At 41.0% G+C, this 16,725-nt stretch overlaps 1 protein-coding gene across 2 annotated transcripts in view; it reads left to right on the top strand.

Annotated features, from left to right (window-relative positions):
• The window catches only part of Heatr5b (HEAT repeat containing 5B), an 89,556-nt gene extending 81,881 nt beyond the window's left edge, over positions 1–7,675 (top strand). For both annotated transcript variants that reach the window (XM_052746309.1, XM_052746308.1), the window contains 4 exons: positions 1,243–1,467; positions 2,303–2,454; positions 4,418–4,631; positions 6,791–7,675. In XM_052746309.1, the coding sequence (XP_052602269.1) occupies positions 1,243–1,467; positions 2,303–2,454; positions 4,418–4,631; positions 6,791–7,095 (896 nt within the window). In that variant the 3' untranslated portion in view covers positions 7,096–7,675. The remainder of the gene's footprint in view (positions 1–1,242; positions 1,468–2,302; positions 2,455–4,417; positions 4,632–6,790) is intronic.
• Positions 7,676–16,725: the final 9,050 nt, after the last annotated feature.

Genomic DNA, 16,725 nt, shown 5'->3' with positions numbered 1-16,725 from the left:
AGTGTGCCATATGATGAGGCAAAGATGAGCTTTCTGTGCATCTTAATTTAGGGTTCTTTTCTTCCTAAATCTCAGGCGCTACCCGGGAAGTTTTTAAAGGGTTGCTTTGCCTGTGAGAGCCTAGGAAAGACTAAAGTTTCTAAAGCTAGCAACCTAAGATAGCCTCGTTACCAATCTCTCAGAGGGAGATCCGGGCCGTAGCTCAGTGCTGGAGAGCTGGCCAGCACATGCAAGGTCCTTGTCTTGGTTTTGATCCCCAACACCCCAAAACAAATCAAAACTTGAAGATTGAGGGAAGTCGTGAAGCCAACAGGTAGACATAGGAGGAATGACTGAACTCCTGTTTCATAATCTGGTACCCTTCATGAATGTCACTGAACAATTAAAGCCTGTCTAAAGAGAGTGGCAGTCAACCCGAAGGAGCACCGAAAAGAATTGTGGTTAATAAAGATAGTTGTCTGTAGATATGGAAACTATCTCATGGATAGACTTTCTCTCAGTTTCAAAGTAAAAATAGTACCAGAAGGTGTGTGGTACATTTCAGCCCACGCAGACCTTTGTGGCTCCACCTGACAAGTGTGAACCAGTGGCTTCTCCATCATGGCTGTGCCATGGGCGCTGCACTGGAGAGCAGTTTCGGCTACGGATTCTAGAATGTTTTCTTTCCACGTTTGCTTGCCCAGTCTCGGCCTTTGTTTTCCTGACCTGAGTTCTTGTAGAATCTCTTTAAGAGTCACCCGGCTACCCAGAGTTTATGGTGTGTGTTCCAGTTTTTCTGTCCCCCAGTCTCACGCCTATTGTGAAGGGCAATACTAAATAGGTCATGTTGGAAGTAATAAAGACAAGGTTCAGTTGGAACAAAAAAGAAAACGCCACTTCTATTTAAAAACAGTATGCCACTTCCTTATGTTATTTTTCAAACTGATTTATAGTGATAGTTATACAGTAAATTTGAATAAAATCAAGGAAAGAAATAATAGTAAATCACAGTCAAGCTAGGCATGGTGATGCTGAGGCAGGAGGATTGCTTGGGCCCAGGAGTGTGGGACCAGCCTGTGTAAAATTATAAGACCTTATCTTAGGGAGAGGAGAACACAACCAACTGTTTAAAAATACTTGTGTGTGCGTGTGCGTGCGTGCGTGCGTGCGTGCGTGCGTGCGTGCGTGCATGTGTGTATTGGAAACAGCTATCATGTGGGAACTGAAGGAGTTACAAAATAACCTGATTTGTTTTTATTTCAGGCTGTATGACTATCCTGCCCACAATTCTGTTCTTAATTGCAAGAATATTAAAAGACACAGCAATAAAGTCTGCAGACAACCAGGTTCCTCCTCCAGTCAGCGCAGCTCTGCAGGGTATAAAAAGCATCGTGACACTTCCGATGGCTAAAACCGAGGAGACTCAGAAACAGTGGACAGCTCTGATCCGGAGCACTCTTGCCTGCATCCTGGAGTATTCGCAACCAGGTAGCCTGTCGGTTTCCCAAGGCTTCATTTCTAGATGTCTGTTCCTTAATAGATTATTGCTAGAAGACCCTTGTCAGGAGATTGCTGGGTAATGCGGAGTCTGCCCAGGACAGGTGTTTCATCCCACCTTCAGAGTTGAAATGGAAATGCTTCTTCCTTCACTGTGGGCTCTAAGGATGTTTGTTGGTGGGTTAAAAACAGAGACAGCCGGGTGGTGGTGGCACATGCCTTCAATCCCAGCACTCTGGAGGCAGAGGCAGGCAGATCTCTGTGAGTTCGAGGCCAGCCTGGTCTACAGAGTGAGTTCCAGGACAGCCAGCCAAGTCTATGTAGAGAAACCTCATCTCAAAAAAAAAAACTAAATATAAAATAAAAGGAACCTCTTGGTTCTTGCTACAAAGTTGTGCTTTGTAGGCCACACTGACTCATGTCACTCTGTAGCCCAGGCTGCCCTCAGATCTGTGTCAATCATCCTGCCCAGGCCTCCATGTGCTGGGATTGCTGGTGCGCACCACCATGCCAAATCTCAACTTTAATAACTGTGCCAAGATGGCGCCTGCCATAATTCTATATCATAATGCTGCATTTCTTCTATCATAATCAAGTGGTCTGCAGAGAGGTTCTTCGAGACTACCTTAATTGTCTGCTTCCTGTCAGACTTTAACATAGCAATTTGAAAGGTACCTGAAGTGTTTTTTCCTACCCTAGTTCCACAGTGAGAGTCCTGCAGTCTGTAGTTTTTAGGTTGAGGCACAGTCCGTGGGAAACATTGAGAGAGTATTGTTCATGTCTGTAATTCCCCGTCTTCCTTCGCGGCTGCCCTTTTGTCTCGTAGATGATTCTACGCCTGCGCCCGATGAAGTGAGCACATTGACAGCCATAGCGCTCTTCCTGTGGTCTGCCAGCACTGAGATAATAGGAGTGCAGTCCCTGCAGAACGGCTGCATGAACAGATTTAAAAGTGCGCTGAACTCATGTGACCCGTGGGTGAGTTACACTTCAGCAGGCCACCGTGTCAGGAGTTTTCAGATGAGCTCACTAAGATGTGACAGGTGCAATAAAATGTTTGCACTATGGCTTTATTTTTAAAATCTCGTTTATTTGTTATTGGGTGCAAATGTATGATGTCTGTGTGTGTGCGGGTACCTTGTGTGTCGTCACCACAAGCATTTTTACCTGCCAGGCCATCTGGTCAACCTGTAGTATGGCTTTTAAATTGAAAAAGTGTTAGAAAACTGTGTATTTAAGCACTAAGAGTGACATTTGTAGATGCTCCCATGTATCTGAAATATTTTATTAACCCTGGCCATGACTGGTAGAGACTTTACATGGGTTTTGTTTTTCAGTATTTATTTCAGTGATACCAAGGATGTTAAAGAGTAAATTTACATTATTGCATCTTTTAATGAGCATTTTTATTAGTTTATTTTGTCAAAATCCAAGTTAATGCTTCTCAAGCATGCCACACACTAGGAAAAGAAAGTCAGTGCAGAATATTCCTGGCCTCCACCCTGAGCTTCCTTAAAGTCTTCAGATTTATGGCTCAGAGACCTGTATTTTTAAAATGTCCTTCACACTTTTCTATGTCCAGAGAAATTTGGTAGTTCATTTTCTAACAAATCACTGAAATACATGTATTTCACTCTTTGTTCCACACATCAATGATCACCCCTCTTTGCTTTTTCCTGTCTTAAAAAAATGTTAATACTGTAGTAGGCATGGTGATATATGCTTTTAATCCTAACACTCAGAGGGCAGAGGCAAGCCATTCTCTACAAGTTTGAAACTAACCTGGTCTGAATAGTGAGTTCCAGGCTAGTTGTAGCTATACAGTGAGAAATTGCCTAAGAAAGGGGTGGTGGTGCAGGGAGTTAATGTGTTACTGTAAACAGTTGTTTCCAAAGACTCAAACGGGGTTGATGTATCTAAATAGTGCATTTTTGTAGCTTTATTTCAGATCAATCCTTTGTTAACCTCCCTGACTACACTGCACTAAAATCAAAGAGACAATTACATATTAAAGAAATAATTGAAAAGAAATCAGACGTTCCGGTTTCTGACTTTCCCATACAGCAGAAATATTTGTTATGTAAGGATGGTGATTTAGTAACTCATGTACAAGGAATTTCTTTTTTCTCTTTTTTTTCCTATTCCTTTTTTTTTAATTAATTTATTTATTTAATGCTGAATGCTGTTTATTGAAGGAGGGAAGAGGTCTTAAATACAGGCTTACAGCACAATGGGAGAACCCTGGAGGACAGAAGTTCGCTACCAATGTTTTACAATCTTGCATCTAAGCTGCTAACGCCCATTATGCAGGATACACAGACAAGGAACTTCCCTTAAGCATTCAGGAGGGTGGAACCTGGCAGGGAATTAGCACAGGGAGGATATCAAGGTCAAGGTCAGCAAGCAAGGCGACAGTTACCCAAAACGGGACAGGACCCTACAGGTCCCCCTTTTACTAAAAAATGAGCTTCTGACTTAGGTTGCGTGGGATGTCAGCAGGTCACCTTACCTGTCATGGAGACGCCTGCCCAGGCCACACAGGTGCTCTGTCTTAGGTTGGTGAGTGCCCCCTAGGCATTACCCATCTCTGAATACTTATTATCATACAGGCTCAATTGTGTGTGAGCTGCAGAATTAACTGCTGCCAAAGATCTCAAAGTGGCACTGGGCTTGCAATCTGTGTTCGACATAGAAAAGACCAACAGAGGTCCTATCCCATCCATAGCCAGTAGGCTAAAGATAACTGAGCCATTCCCTTCCTTAATGAGCCTTACTGCAAATTGGAGTCCTTGTAAGATGGTAGGAATTTCTTTAATCTCCACTTTTATTTAGTTGGCATTAAGTTCCATTGTTCTCCTTTTTCGTGTTGAGGTACAATGTGGTTGTCTACCCAGTAACATCTGCCACATGCATTAATTGAGAAAATCACTCTCTTCCATAGGTTCAAGCCAAATGCTACCAGCTTCTCCTCTCCGTCTTCCAGCATTCCAATCGTGCCCTTTCAACTCCCTACATCCATTCATTAGCCCCACTAGTGGTTGAAAAGCTAAAGGCTGTTGAAAGAAACAGACCAGCCAGTAATACAGAACTTTTGGCTGTCCAAGAAGGAATTAAAGTTCTTGAAACATTGGTTGCTCTTGGAGAAGAACAGAACAGTAAGTGTTTACTATTAAAAGCCACTAGTCCAAAGTGAAGACCTGTATTATTTATGAATCTCAGTGTTAAACACAGGCTTTGCAATAGTGTGTTTCCCAATAAGCAATTACAATCTGAATACATAATATATCTGCTCATGTTACTAACATAATGTATTGGGTTTACTTATATTTATTTTTTATGAATGAGAAGTCACAATGAATTACTAAGGGCATTTTAACACACTGATTTTGTTTTTAATTTTCTAGGAGTGTGTTTTTAAGAACTAGGAACAGTACAGATATTTAATAGAATTTTTTAAATAAAATATGAATTACATAACCCTTATGTTATAACCAGGGAAGTGTAAGTACCAAGCATCATAAGATACCTCAGGATTTGATACTTTTTTTTTTGCTTCATGATTAATGCAACATGCATTTATTGAACCAGAAATACATACTTTTTTTTTTTTTTTTTTTTGGTTTTTTGAGACAGGGTTTCTCTGTGTAGCTTTGCACCTGTCCTGGAACTCACTTTGTAGATCAGGCTGGCCTCCAACTCACAGAGATCCGCCTATCTCTGCCTCCCGAGTGCTGGGATTAAAGGATTGTGCCACCAACACCCAGCCAGAAATGCATACTTTATACACAAAGTATAAGCTTTCTGTATACTTAATAGCTATACACTAAAATGTGATTTTTTTTTAATTGTTATGGAAAAGCTAAAATTTTCAGTAAATACATTATGATTGAACATCAAGCTGCTCCCAACTTTCAAGACTCACTTCCCTGAGCCAGGGACTAGCTCAGTGACCAAGGGCTCGCCTACATGTACAAGCCCTAGGCTCCGTGCTAAGCGTGGGACTGGGGGCAGGTCGGGGGTCTCATCTTTGTCTTCATGCTAAGCTTAATTCTGAATTTAGGCATCTGTTGAGGAATTGAAAGTCAAGTTAGACTTCAACTACTGAAAGACAGTAAGATCAGGGCTAGCATTACAAAGTGAATAAGGTTAGGTCCTATTTATAAAATTTATAGTTAGTAAAATAAATACAATAAAGTTACATCATACTTTCTACCCAGGTAACCTACACATTAATTTATTACTTCCTATAACAGTTTCTTAAAAAAAAAAAAAAAAACCAATCTTTTCTTCCTGTCCCTTTTTTTGTTTGTTTGTTTGTTTTGGTTTTTCGAGACAGGTTTTTTCTGCGTAGCTCTAGCTGTCCTGGAACTCACTTTGCAGACCAGGCTGGCCTCAAACTCACAGAGGTTCTCCTGCTTCTGCCACTGAGTGCTGGGATTAAAGGCGTGCGCCACCACACCTAGCTGAGTGTCTTCATTTTGACACCACTTCATCGATCCCTGCTGAAGATTGAGCCCATGGCTTCATGCTTGCTAAGCACGTGACCCAGCACAGAACTGTATCTCCATTCACACAATAGCTTTTTAAAAGTCTCTACTATTTTACAATTTGCTGGGAAACTTTTTTGTTAAAAGAGAGCACATTTGCAAAGAGATGAGAAAAGTTAAATGATAATTCAAAACCTACAGGTTTACCCTCTTGGAATCATGTGACTATATAAAATTTTTAAAAATCTAAAAGATATTGCCATTAAATTAGTATCCCTCATTCATTAATTCATTATTTGTTTGTTAGTACACTCCTAGTATATGTAATCCTATCTATTTACAAGTGATTTTTTTTTTTTTTTTTTACCATTTTTACCCCTGTGAATCAAAGAGATCAAACCCTTATGCTAGGTAAGCATTCTTATCACCTAGCTACGTCCTCACCCCACCCCCTTTACTTTTCTATAACATTTAGTCTTAAATTTTAAGTTAAAAAAATCCGATTGTTCCAAGTCTTGCTGTGTTGTAAAACATTTATAATCCAAATAAAACCATGTTTATTATTGGCACATCTTACTAATACTGCAAATTGGTCTGATTTGAGAGTGGAAATTATAGCACTTTAGTAGTACCAATGTTTTATGCCTTTATTTTTTGAAAGAGAGTCATTTAGTTCAGGGACATGGATGGGGCCTGGCTGGCTGTTAAACTGTAATCGCACAAGTAACATACATTATCTGTTATGTATTATGTAGTAATTGTTTCTGTTGACAATGTGCAGCTGCATTCTCTCAGGTCAGACCCATCTTTGCTGTCTTTTGTTACAGGAGTCCAGTTACTCGCTCTTTTAGTGCCCACTTTGATCTCTTACCTGATGGATGAAAATTCTTTTGCCTCAGCAAGTTCCGTCTCCAAAGATCTTCATGAGTTCGCACTCCAGAACTTAATGCATATCGGACCTCTGTACCCACATGCTTTCAAGACGGTAATGGGGGCCGCTCCCGAACTGAAAGTGCGTCTAGAAACTGCTGTTCGAGCAAGCCAAGCCAGCAAAGCCAAGGCAGCTGCCAGGCAGCCAACCCCTGCCACACATTCCGCACCGACAATTAAGCTAAAAACAAGCTTTTTTTAGTGTGTTCTTCCAGTCATTTTTTTTGTATTTATATTTTAGGTAGTGAGTGACAACCTCTGCATCATTCCAGACTATGGATTGTTTTATTTGTATATTGGAATTATAATGCTTTGAAGTTGGTTGAGTGAAATAGTGTTCACACCTCTTACTGATTTTTAAAGATCATGTGGTAAACATATTTCCATTTTTATCCTAATGATATCTATCTTTTGTTGACTTTTTTGTTGTTACTGTTTGGGAGTTTAGGTTTTGGGTTTTGTTACTGGTGATTGGACTCAGAGCCTTGCTCATTCTAAGCATGCCCTGTGCTGTGACATATACCCCTAGACCCTAATTAACTTATTTTTGTAGACACCAAGCCATGGTCTTTTAAATGTAAATGCTAAATCATAATTACATCATGTAGTTGGGTAGCCTTTGGGTATTATCAGGAAAATAAAATGACTCAGACTTTAGTATTTGCCATGAAAATTTAATTGAAAAGCAAGCAGATTGCAAAATTTGATGCCACTCAAAAAACAGAAAAAAAATCTTTGTTTTATAGCAAAAATAGTATGAATAAAATCACATTTTCTAACCATTTCATCAAATATCCTTATCTTTCTGATGGGCCTTGAACTCTCACATTAAATGTCTAAATTATGCTTTGTGTGCATACATGTTGTTAACTGAAATTCTCACCTACAGATTGACTAAAGTGTTTTGAATGTGGCATGCTATTCTACTTATTTTTAATGGCTAAAATTTGTCCTGTTTTATGCTTTGTAGTTACAGAGCCTCAGGTTCTGACAGTGGTAGTTAGTTTCATTCATCAAATATTTACTGAGGCCTGCTGTGGATACGGCATCAAGCTAAGTGCCTGAGGGCACACGGAGAGAATTACAGGTTAGGTGTGCCTCTCATGCCATGGGAATTTACCATGCAAAACAGGTAACTGTGTACATGAATGTCGTCACACCAGTCAGCGAATTTTAATCACCAGCTTTACCAGACATGTAGTTTAGACTCTTTTTTTGTTGTTGTTTTGTTTTGTTTGTTTGTTTGTTTGTTTGTTTTTTGAGACAGGGTCTCACTGTTCAGCTCTGGCTGTCCTGGAACTCACTCTGTAGACCAGGCTGGCCTCCAACTCACAGAGATCCGCCTGCCTCTGCCTCCGAGTGCTGGGATTAAAGGCGTGCACCACCCCACCCAGCTAGTTTAGACTCTTTATCAACAAAGGAGTGACTTTCCTAAACATTTAAAATACGTAATGCTATTTGAAATATGCTGCCTGCTGCTTATTCTCTCATGCCTGTACTGATTAGCCCATCTTGGTCTTTTAGACGCCTCAGAAGGTATCCATCTCACTGGTTTTCTGACCGATTTTTCTTTCTACAGGGTTGATTTTAATTTCAGACTCAGGCTTCCAATGTTTATCTTTTTGCTTTTTTTGTTTTTATTTTTGGTAAAATTCTATTAAAATTATTCCTCATGTCATGTAATTTCAGTGATTGAAAGTGTCTGGTTCAGGCTGGGGATGTATTCAATGGTGGATAACTTCCCTAGTGTGTGCAAAGCCCTGGGGCTCAGCCCCCAGTACCAGAAAAATACAGTACAGTTTAGTGACATTTAGTATATTCACAGCAACCCTCAACAGTCACACAGTTTCATTACTCCAGAGAACCCTGCATCCTTTGAGCGATCTCATAGTCTCTTTCTTTCTTTCTTTTTTTTTTTTTTTTTTGGTTTTTCGAGACAGGGTTTCTCTGTGTAGTTTTGGTGCCTGTCCTGGATCTCGCTTTGTAGACCAGGCTGGCCTCAAACTCAGAGATCCGCCTGCCTCTGCCTCCCAGTGCTGGGATTAAAGGCGTGTGTCACCGCTGCCCACCATAGTCTCTTTCTTTCCCCTTAGTCTTAGGCGGCCACCTCCCATCTGCTGTCTACATTTCCATGTGTGGACATGTATTATATGGAGTCATGTGTTCTTTCATGACTGGTTCGTTGACTCTTACATTTTCAAGGATCATCCATCCATCCATCCATCCATCCATCCATCCATCCATCCGTACTGTATCGTGAATCATCCTGTCACTCGTTTTTTTCGGTGGCGGAATACTATTCTGTTGTATGTATACATTTTCTTTATCCACTCATCACCTGAAGGACACTCGGGCTGTTTCCACCTCTTTCCTCTTCTGAATATTTTGTAAGTAATGATGCTCTGAACAGTTATGTACAGAATTTTCCATGAACATATTTCTTGAGACAGGTTCTCATTCTTTACCCAAGGCTGGCCCCTAGCTCAGGATCCTTCTGCCTTATCCTTCTGGGTGCTAGGATTTTAGGCATGCATCACAAGCATGTATTTTAGTACCTCAACAGTATCTAGCCAGGAGTGGAATTGCTGGCTTAAATAATAACTCTATCTTTAACTTTTTAAAGACCTGCCAGACTCTTCTAATATTATTTTTGTACACATGCATGCGTGCATGCACGTAACCCCTTCAACTCATCTATTTATGTAGATCCTTGTTTTTACCCTGGCTATTTTTTGCTGTTCTTGGTACCTCCCTGGCTTTCCCTGATATTTCCCCTCTTCAGAGTAGATCATGTATGCGTTCTTTCCCATTCCCCCACCTCCTTTCTTTGTTAGTACACTCTTATCCTTTCCCTAACTTCTTCTAAGCCGCTGCCAACTATTACTTTTCTGTCTTGTAGTTTATAAAATAAAATCTCTTTAAAGAACTAGGGATGATCAAGGCCAGCCTGTTCTACAGAGTAAGTTCCAGGACAGCCAGGGCTTCACAGAGAAACCCTGTCTGGGAAGTGGGGAGGAGGATTAGGGATGAGAGCCAGATGGTGGTGGCACACGCCTTTAGTCCCAGCACTCAAAAGGGAGACAGAGGCAGGCAGATCTCTGAGTTCAAGGCCAGCCTGGTCTACAGAGAAAGTTCCAGGACAGCTACACACACACACACACACACACACACACACACACACACACACACACACGCACACACACACACACACACACACACAAAGATGGCTCAGTCAGTAAAGATCTTGCCACACAAGTGTGAGAACAAGAACAGCATAGCATGTAGTATTTAGTCTGATAAGCAATTTTTACATATATATAAATGATAGTATACAGATATTAAATCCAATGTAACACACAAGTTTAGATGTGGCAGATCACCACTCTCAAGAGCTGCTGGACTTTGGAGATGGCTCAATTGGTATAAAGTGCTTATCTGCAATATTGAGTACCTGAATTCAGATCCCACTTAGTCAGGCATGGCAATGTGCACCTGTAATCCCAGGCTGGGAGTTGAAGCAGGAGGATACACATGCACGTGCACCCATACACACTCATGCACACACATGAACACATACATCACATGCACAATTTTTAATTTTAGAAAGCTGACATTTCTGTTGTGTGATAGGCACTGTACTAGCCTTTCTAAATCCCCTCAAATAATGGCAAACGATAGGCAGAATTAACCCAAATTTCAAAATATACTCAATTATAGCATTCCTATTCCTCACATTTTCTTCATTCTTAGTTAGAATTTTTAGGTTGATATCAGAAATGGTTAGAAAATAGCTATAAATAAATTTCTTGTTCAATACTTTCCACCAAATGAATTCTTTTTAAAACCCGACTTAATCATCACGTATCATCATACCATTTCTAGTTCCCTCATGTCTAAAATCTCATGACATTATTATTTATGGATTTCATGGTTTAAAAAGGATGTCATGGGCCGGGCGGTGGCGCACGCCTTTAATCCCAGCACTCGGGAGGCAGAGCCAGGCGGATCTCTGTGAGTTCGAGGCCAGCCTGGGCTACCAAGTGAGTCCCAGGAAAGGTGCAAAGCTGCACAGAGAAACCCTGTCTCGAAAAACCAAAAAAAAAAAAAAAAAAAAAGATGTCATGTCTCAACCATAACTTAGGGAAATTATCCTGAGCTAGTGATGAAGAGTGTGGTGGTTGTACGTGCACAAGTGACCAGTGCAGTCCCGCCGCAGCCTGGGTTCACCAGATGAGTTCCACACAAGTGGCCAGCCCTGAATAGCTCCAGCCATCTTTATTTATACATCAAACATGAGCATGTTTTTCCATACCAACGAGTTTTTCCCATCCTGCAACATTAACCTCCATCAAAAACAAATAGGTCAGATATGGCTTTTCCCCCCAACTTTTACATCAAAACATCTTTAAACCAAAAACAACACTTAACCATTTTGCTAGCTTGGCCAAATATCGAGCCAGGTACATCCTGTCTTTATAAAACCAAAAGGTGATTGACATAGGCACACATTTTCAAGAACAACAATCCCGTTCAAAGCATATTTACAGAGAAATAGGGGTGATCTGCCTCCGATCCTGTCAGCACTGAGTCAGGACAGCTCCCAGGTTCTGAAGTGACAGCTGGCACCCTCAGACAAGAAACCTGAGAAGCATCAGCTCCCAAAGAATTTTAGGGGAACATATTCGAGGAAAAAAAAGGGGTTTCCAGGAATGATCACATCTGTCCCGTGCATGATTGACAAATTGACACTAAAACTGTCAAGAACCATCAATGTTATGAGAGAGGAGAGAGCGTGCAGGCCGTGCGGTCCCAGCAATATTCTATGTTATGAGAGAGGAGAGAGCATGCAGGCCGTGCAGTCCCAGCAATATTCTGCACTATCCCAGAGTCCACTGGTCTTTGCTGAGTGAGACTGTCCCTGTGGGCTTTGGCATCATGGAGACCCATTGGACAAGCACTCATATACTGGTCCAAAACTAAGCCACACAACCCCCAACAGGCCAGCGCTTCTCATGCACGTGTACTAGTCTTCACATTTCATTATATATATATTTTTATATATACATACTTATATATAAAATATGTGTGTGTGTAGTGGGGATTTAACCCATGACCTTATACATTCTAGCTGTCTACCATTAAACTATATCCCTGTCTTAACATCTGTCATTTCATTCTTTTTTGTTTGTTTGTTTTGCTTTTTGGTTTTCTGAGACAGGGTTTCTCTGTGTAGTTTTGGAGCTTGTCCTGGATCTTGCTCTGTAGACCAGGCTGGCCTCGAACTCACAGAGATCCGCCTGACTCTATCTCCCGAGTGCTAATGATTAAAGGCATGCACCACCACTGCCTGACCTTTCTTCTTCTTTTTAAACTTAACTTTTTTAGAGAGAGTTGTTCACTGTGTAGCCCAGGCTGGCGTCAAACTTCAACAATCCTCCTGCCATAGCCCCTGTATGCTTGGATGACAGGCATACTCCACCATGACTCCCTCTTCTCCTTTACTCTGAATCCTACTCAAGAAATCCATTTTTTTTTATAACTTTGATTAATGATTTGGTCATTAAATCTCTTCCTTCTTTCTAATTCATTTCTAATTACACAGAGAAATGCCTCTCTTGTCTCATTTGAGAAACCAAAAAGCAGCTTTATTCTTGTCTAATGAGTGTAAAGTAATGTCAGAGGAGAAACAAAGGTTGAGTTTATGTCTTGTTGTAAACTAATCAATTATAATGAAATTTGCATTCATTAACATTTTAGGAAAATTCCTCCAATCCACTACCCAGAAAAAGAAAATCTATGTTGATATTTGTATGTAATTTCCTCCATATTATAACTGTATGGCAGATGTCTTAGCTTGTTACCTTCTCTATTTATTTATTTGTTTGTTTATTTATTTATTTATTTATTTATTTATTTATTTGAGCTGAGGATCGAACCCAGGGCCTTGTGCTTGCTAGGCAAGCGCTCTACCACTGAGCAAAATGGCCAACCCCCTCCATTTATTTTATAAGCATTCTCCTGTAATATTACTCTTATAATATGGGAAAGATTTAGTGATTTCTTTTTTAACCTCTGGGCCTCTCACATACTAGGCCAGCTGTCTGCCACTGCGCTCTGGCTCCAGCAGTCTTTGTTTGCGCATGTATGTGCGTATAGTGTGCAGAGATACCTGTATGCTTATTTGCATGTGTGTGTGCACATGTGTGTCCATGCATATGGAGATCCAAGGTTGATGTGGAGTGTCCTTCTTGCTCACTCTGCACCTTCTGAGCCAGGGTCTCTGAGGCTGGAGCTGGTTTCAAAGCCCAGTCTTCCTGGACTGGCCAGTTCATCTGGTTAGTCTGGCTAGCTCCAGGGATTCCCTGGGTCTGATCTGAAGCTGGGATTACAGGCAGGCCACCAAGCCCACCTGGCTTTTTATGTGGCTTCTGGGAATCTGAGCTTCCTTCCCATAGCAAACACCTTACCTGCTGAGCCATCTCCTCAGCTCCCCAGCGGGTTTTTATGCCACTTAGAGTCAGTGTACCATTACGTGCAGCTAGTATCCTCGAATTAAGTACTTCCTTTCCAGTTTTTACATCTTAAGGAATAGTGTTACATTTGACTTTATACTCTTTGCCATAGATTTCCTAAGACATTTTTTTAAAAACCGACTTAAATTTTGCTTCAGATTGCTGAATTTTATAGTAAGCAACGAGTTTTGTTTGTCGTTTTTTTCTGTTTTTTTTTTTTTTAAGCTTGAGGACAATTTTATTAAAGTTTAAAAGAAGCAGCTGGGTGGTGGTGGCGCATGCCTTTAATCCCAGCACTTGGGAGGCAGAGGCAGGCGGATTTATGAGTTTGAAGCCAGCCTGCTCTATAGAGTGAGTTCCAGGACAACCAGTACTACATGGAGAAATCACGTCTCGGAAAACTAACGAAAGAAAGAAAGAAAGAAAGGAAGGAAGGAAGGAAGGAAGGAAGGAAGGAAGGAAGGAAAGTTAAAAAGGATGAGAATGGAAGAGAGAAGAAGAAAAAAAAGAAAAAGAAAAAAGACACGTCTTAAACCAGTAAAGCCAACGCAGAGGTCAGCCACAAGGCAGAGGCAACCACATGTTGGGGCAGGGCTTCGGGGAAAGAGTGAAGCTCAAAACATTAAGGCAAGCATGCTTAGAAAAGAGTTAAAGGAAAAGAAAAAAGTTAGGCTTTTCTGAGTCATTCAGAAAACAGGCAGACTTCCAAAGCTGCATAGCTATGCTCTGAGAGATTGGGTAGGGGTAACATTCTAAGGGGGATCTCAAAAGAGGGCTTGATCCTTTGAAAACAATTTAGAAATCCTCCTAATACCAAGATGAAGTACCCTCTGAATTCTCACTGGACATCCTTGTGAAACCTCTTCCCTTGGTGACCAGTTCCTTACTGTGATCTTCAAGGCTCTGTTTAACCCAGCCTGTGATTTGACATCTCCTTTTTATTCTTGCTGGTGTCCGTGGCCATAGCGTCCGCACTTGTCATATAAAGATAACATTACCATTTTTCTCAGAGGGACAGGCGAAGGCTGGAATCCATGCCTCTGAAACGTATTGCCTTTGCTGAGTAAATGCTATGTAAATAGTAGCTATAAAATTACTATCATCTCAGACTGTGTGTGTTTATCACATTGGTACATGTCACCTACATTATTTACTTGTTCTTCCTCAAAGTATCTAAACAAAAACTGGAAAAACCATTCCTCCCTCTTCTGGTTGAATTTCCTTTGTCTTTTATCCCTCTCCTTGGTACTGGGACTTCTTTCGTGTTTCCATACTGGTTAGATCTCATACAAATATGGCAGTGTTAATTTGGTTATTGTCTTATACTAAGAACTGTATTTAAACTGCCTCCACCCCCACCCCCGCAGTGAATTCGTGTGTATTGAATACAAACGGAGTTTGGAAACCATCAGCGACTTGGCATGTTCCATGTTACAAGCTCCCATAAAAGTCTGTGTGAACTGGTTCAAACTGCTTCTGCCCTCCAGCTCCTGGTGCTTCACATCCTGCTGCAGAGGGGAAATCTGGGAAAGGAGATAGCCTAGATAATGGTAGAACTTTCCATCCCAGAGACCAACTGCAACTTCTGCAACTAACGCGTAGTGAACAGCATCCGTGTGGAGAGTTAGAGTGAAGGGAGCAATCCGGCACATGCAAATTAGGTCCGAGAAATCTGAGAAAAGCAAGAAATGTCAAAAATTAAAGCGAAAACGTGAAGCTGGAAGCTCCAGGTTCATTCATTCTTTTGTTTTGTTTTGTTTTGTTTTTGCTTTGTTTTCTGGCACTAAGCCCTGACTTTCCTCTCTTACGTATTTATACAAAACAATGTACAAAAGAAAAATGTGCTGTGTTTGCATTCTTTTGAGGATTGACTTACTGTGAGTCGGAGGAATACCGGAATACCGTGTGGGCGTTGGAAGGGTGATGCTGTTCTGAGTAACTCATGCCCAAGTGAAGGTTGAGTGTTTTCTGCTGAGAGTAGCTGTACCTGGAAAGGAGTGCATCCCAGTCGTGCAGTCACATGTACACAACACATATATGAAAGCACACCACACACACTATGCACACTATGCACACACACTCACTTTGAGAAGAGCTTCTGCTCATTGCAAGTTTTTTTTTTTTTTTTTTTTTTTTTTTTGTTTTTTGTTTTTTGTTTTGTTTTTCAAGACAGGGTTTCTCCGTGTAGTTTTGGCGCCTGTCCTGGATCTCTCTGTGTAGCCCAGGCTGGCCTCGAACTCACAGAGATCCACCTGCCTCTGCCTCCCGAGTACTGGGATTAAAGGCGTGCGCCACCACCGCCCGGCTCATTGCAAGTTTTAAATGAGAAGCGGTATCAAGCAAAGTCGGGGGTTGAGGAGGGAAGAGGAAAATGTGATGAGGGGCTGGAGAGATGGATCAGCTGGTGTGAGCACGTGCTCTTCTAGAGGACCCGGCTTTGGTTCCCAGCACCCACATGGTGGTCCATAACCCTCTGTAACTCCAGTTCCAGGGAACCGGAGGTTTTCTTCTGGCCTCTATGGACACGCATGTGTTGAATGCAGGCAAAACATTCATATACAGAAGATACAAATAAATAAACGTATATGTGTGTATATATACATAGTATATGCATACATACATGTTATATATATGAGTATGATCAAGACCTAACCTGTTTGCTGAAGTGAATTCTGAGGTTGAGCACCACGACTATTCTAAGAGAAGGCTTGCTACAGCTTCAGAACTGTGTAATCACTTCAGGCTGTTCCGTGTTCAATGCTTATATGGATTTAGGTAATCTTGCTGTAGCCTTGAAGTGTTTATTTCTCTACTTATCAGCCATCACAAAACTAAAATTAACTTTAACTTATTAATGAATTCTAACAAAAAATAATCAATTCTTAAAAGAGATGAAATTTTATTCTGAGAAGAGATCTTTTTACCACAAAGTATCAAACACTGGCCAGTAAAATAAAATAGATAATGTGTTTGCTTTGTTATCCAAGATTCAAAAGGATCACTCCTATGATATACTGCTAATTCTCACTTGTCTATATTTTAATTACTCCTTTTATAGGTTATCTAAAACATTTGAAATGAAATTTACAGTTAAACTTATTAAGTAAAACCAATTTTAGTTTAATTTTAAATTATTTTTAATTACGCATGTGTGTGCCTGCGCAGGTGAGTGCAAATGCCCACTGAGGCCAGAGGTGGTGTCTCCCTCTGGACCTCTAGTTACAGGTGGTTGTGAGATTCCTGATGTGGGTTCTGGGAATCAAACTAGGGTCCTCTAGAAGAGCAGTATGTGCTCTTCACTGCTGAACCATCTCTCTGGC

This window comes from Peromyscus californicus, unplaced genomic scaffold (assembly GCF_007827085.1).
Source record: "Peromyscus californicus insignis strain IS unplaced genomic scaffold, ASM782708v3 Scaffold_1__1_contigs__length_55948999, whole genome shotgun sequence".
Taxonomy (NCBI): domain Eukaryota; kingdom Metazoa; phylum Chordata; class Mammalia; order Rodentia; family Cricetidae; genus Peromyscus; species Peromyscus californicus.
This window is presented reverse-complemented; position numbering and strand designations above follow the sequence as displayed.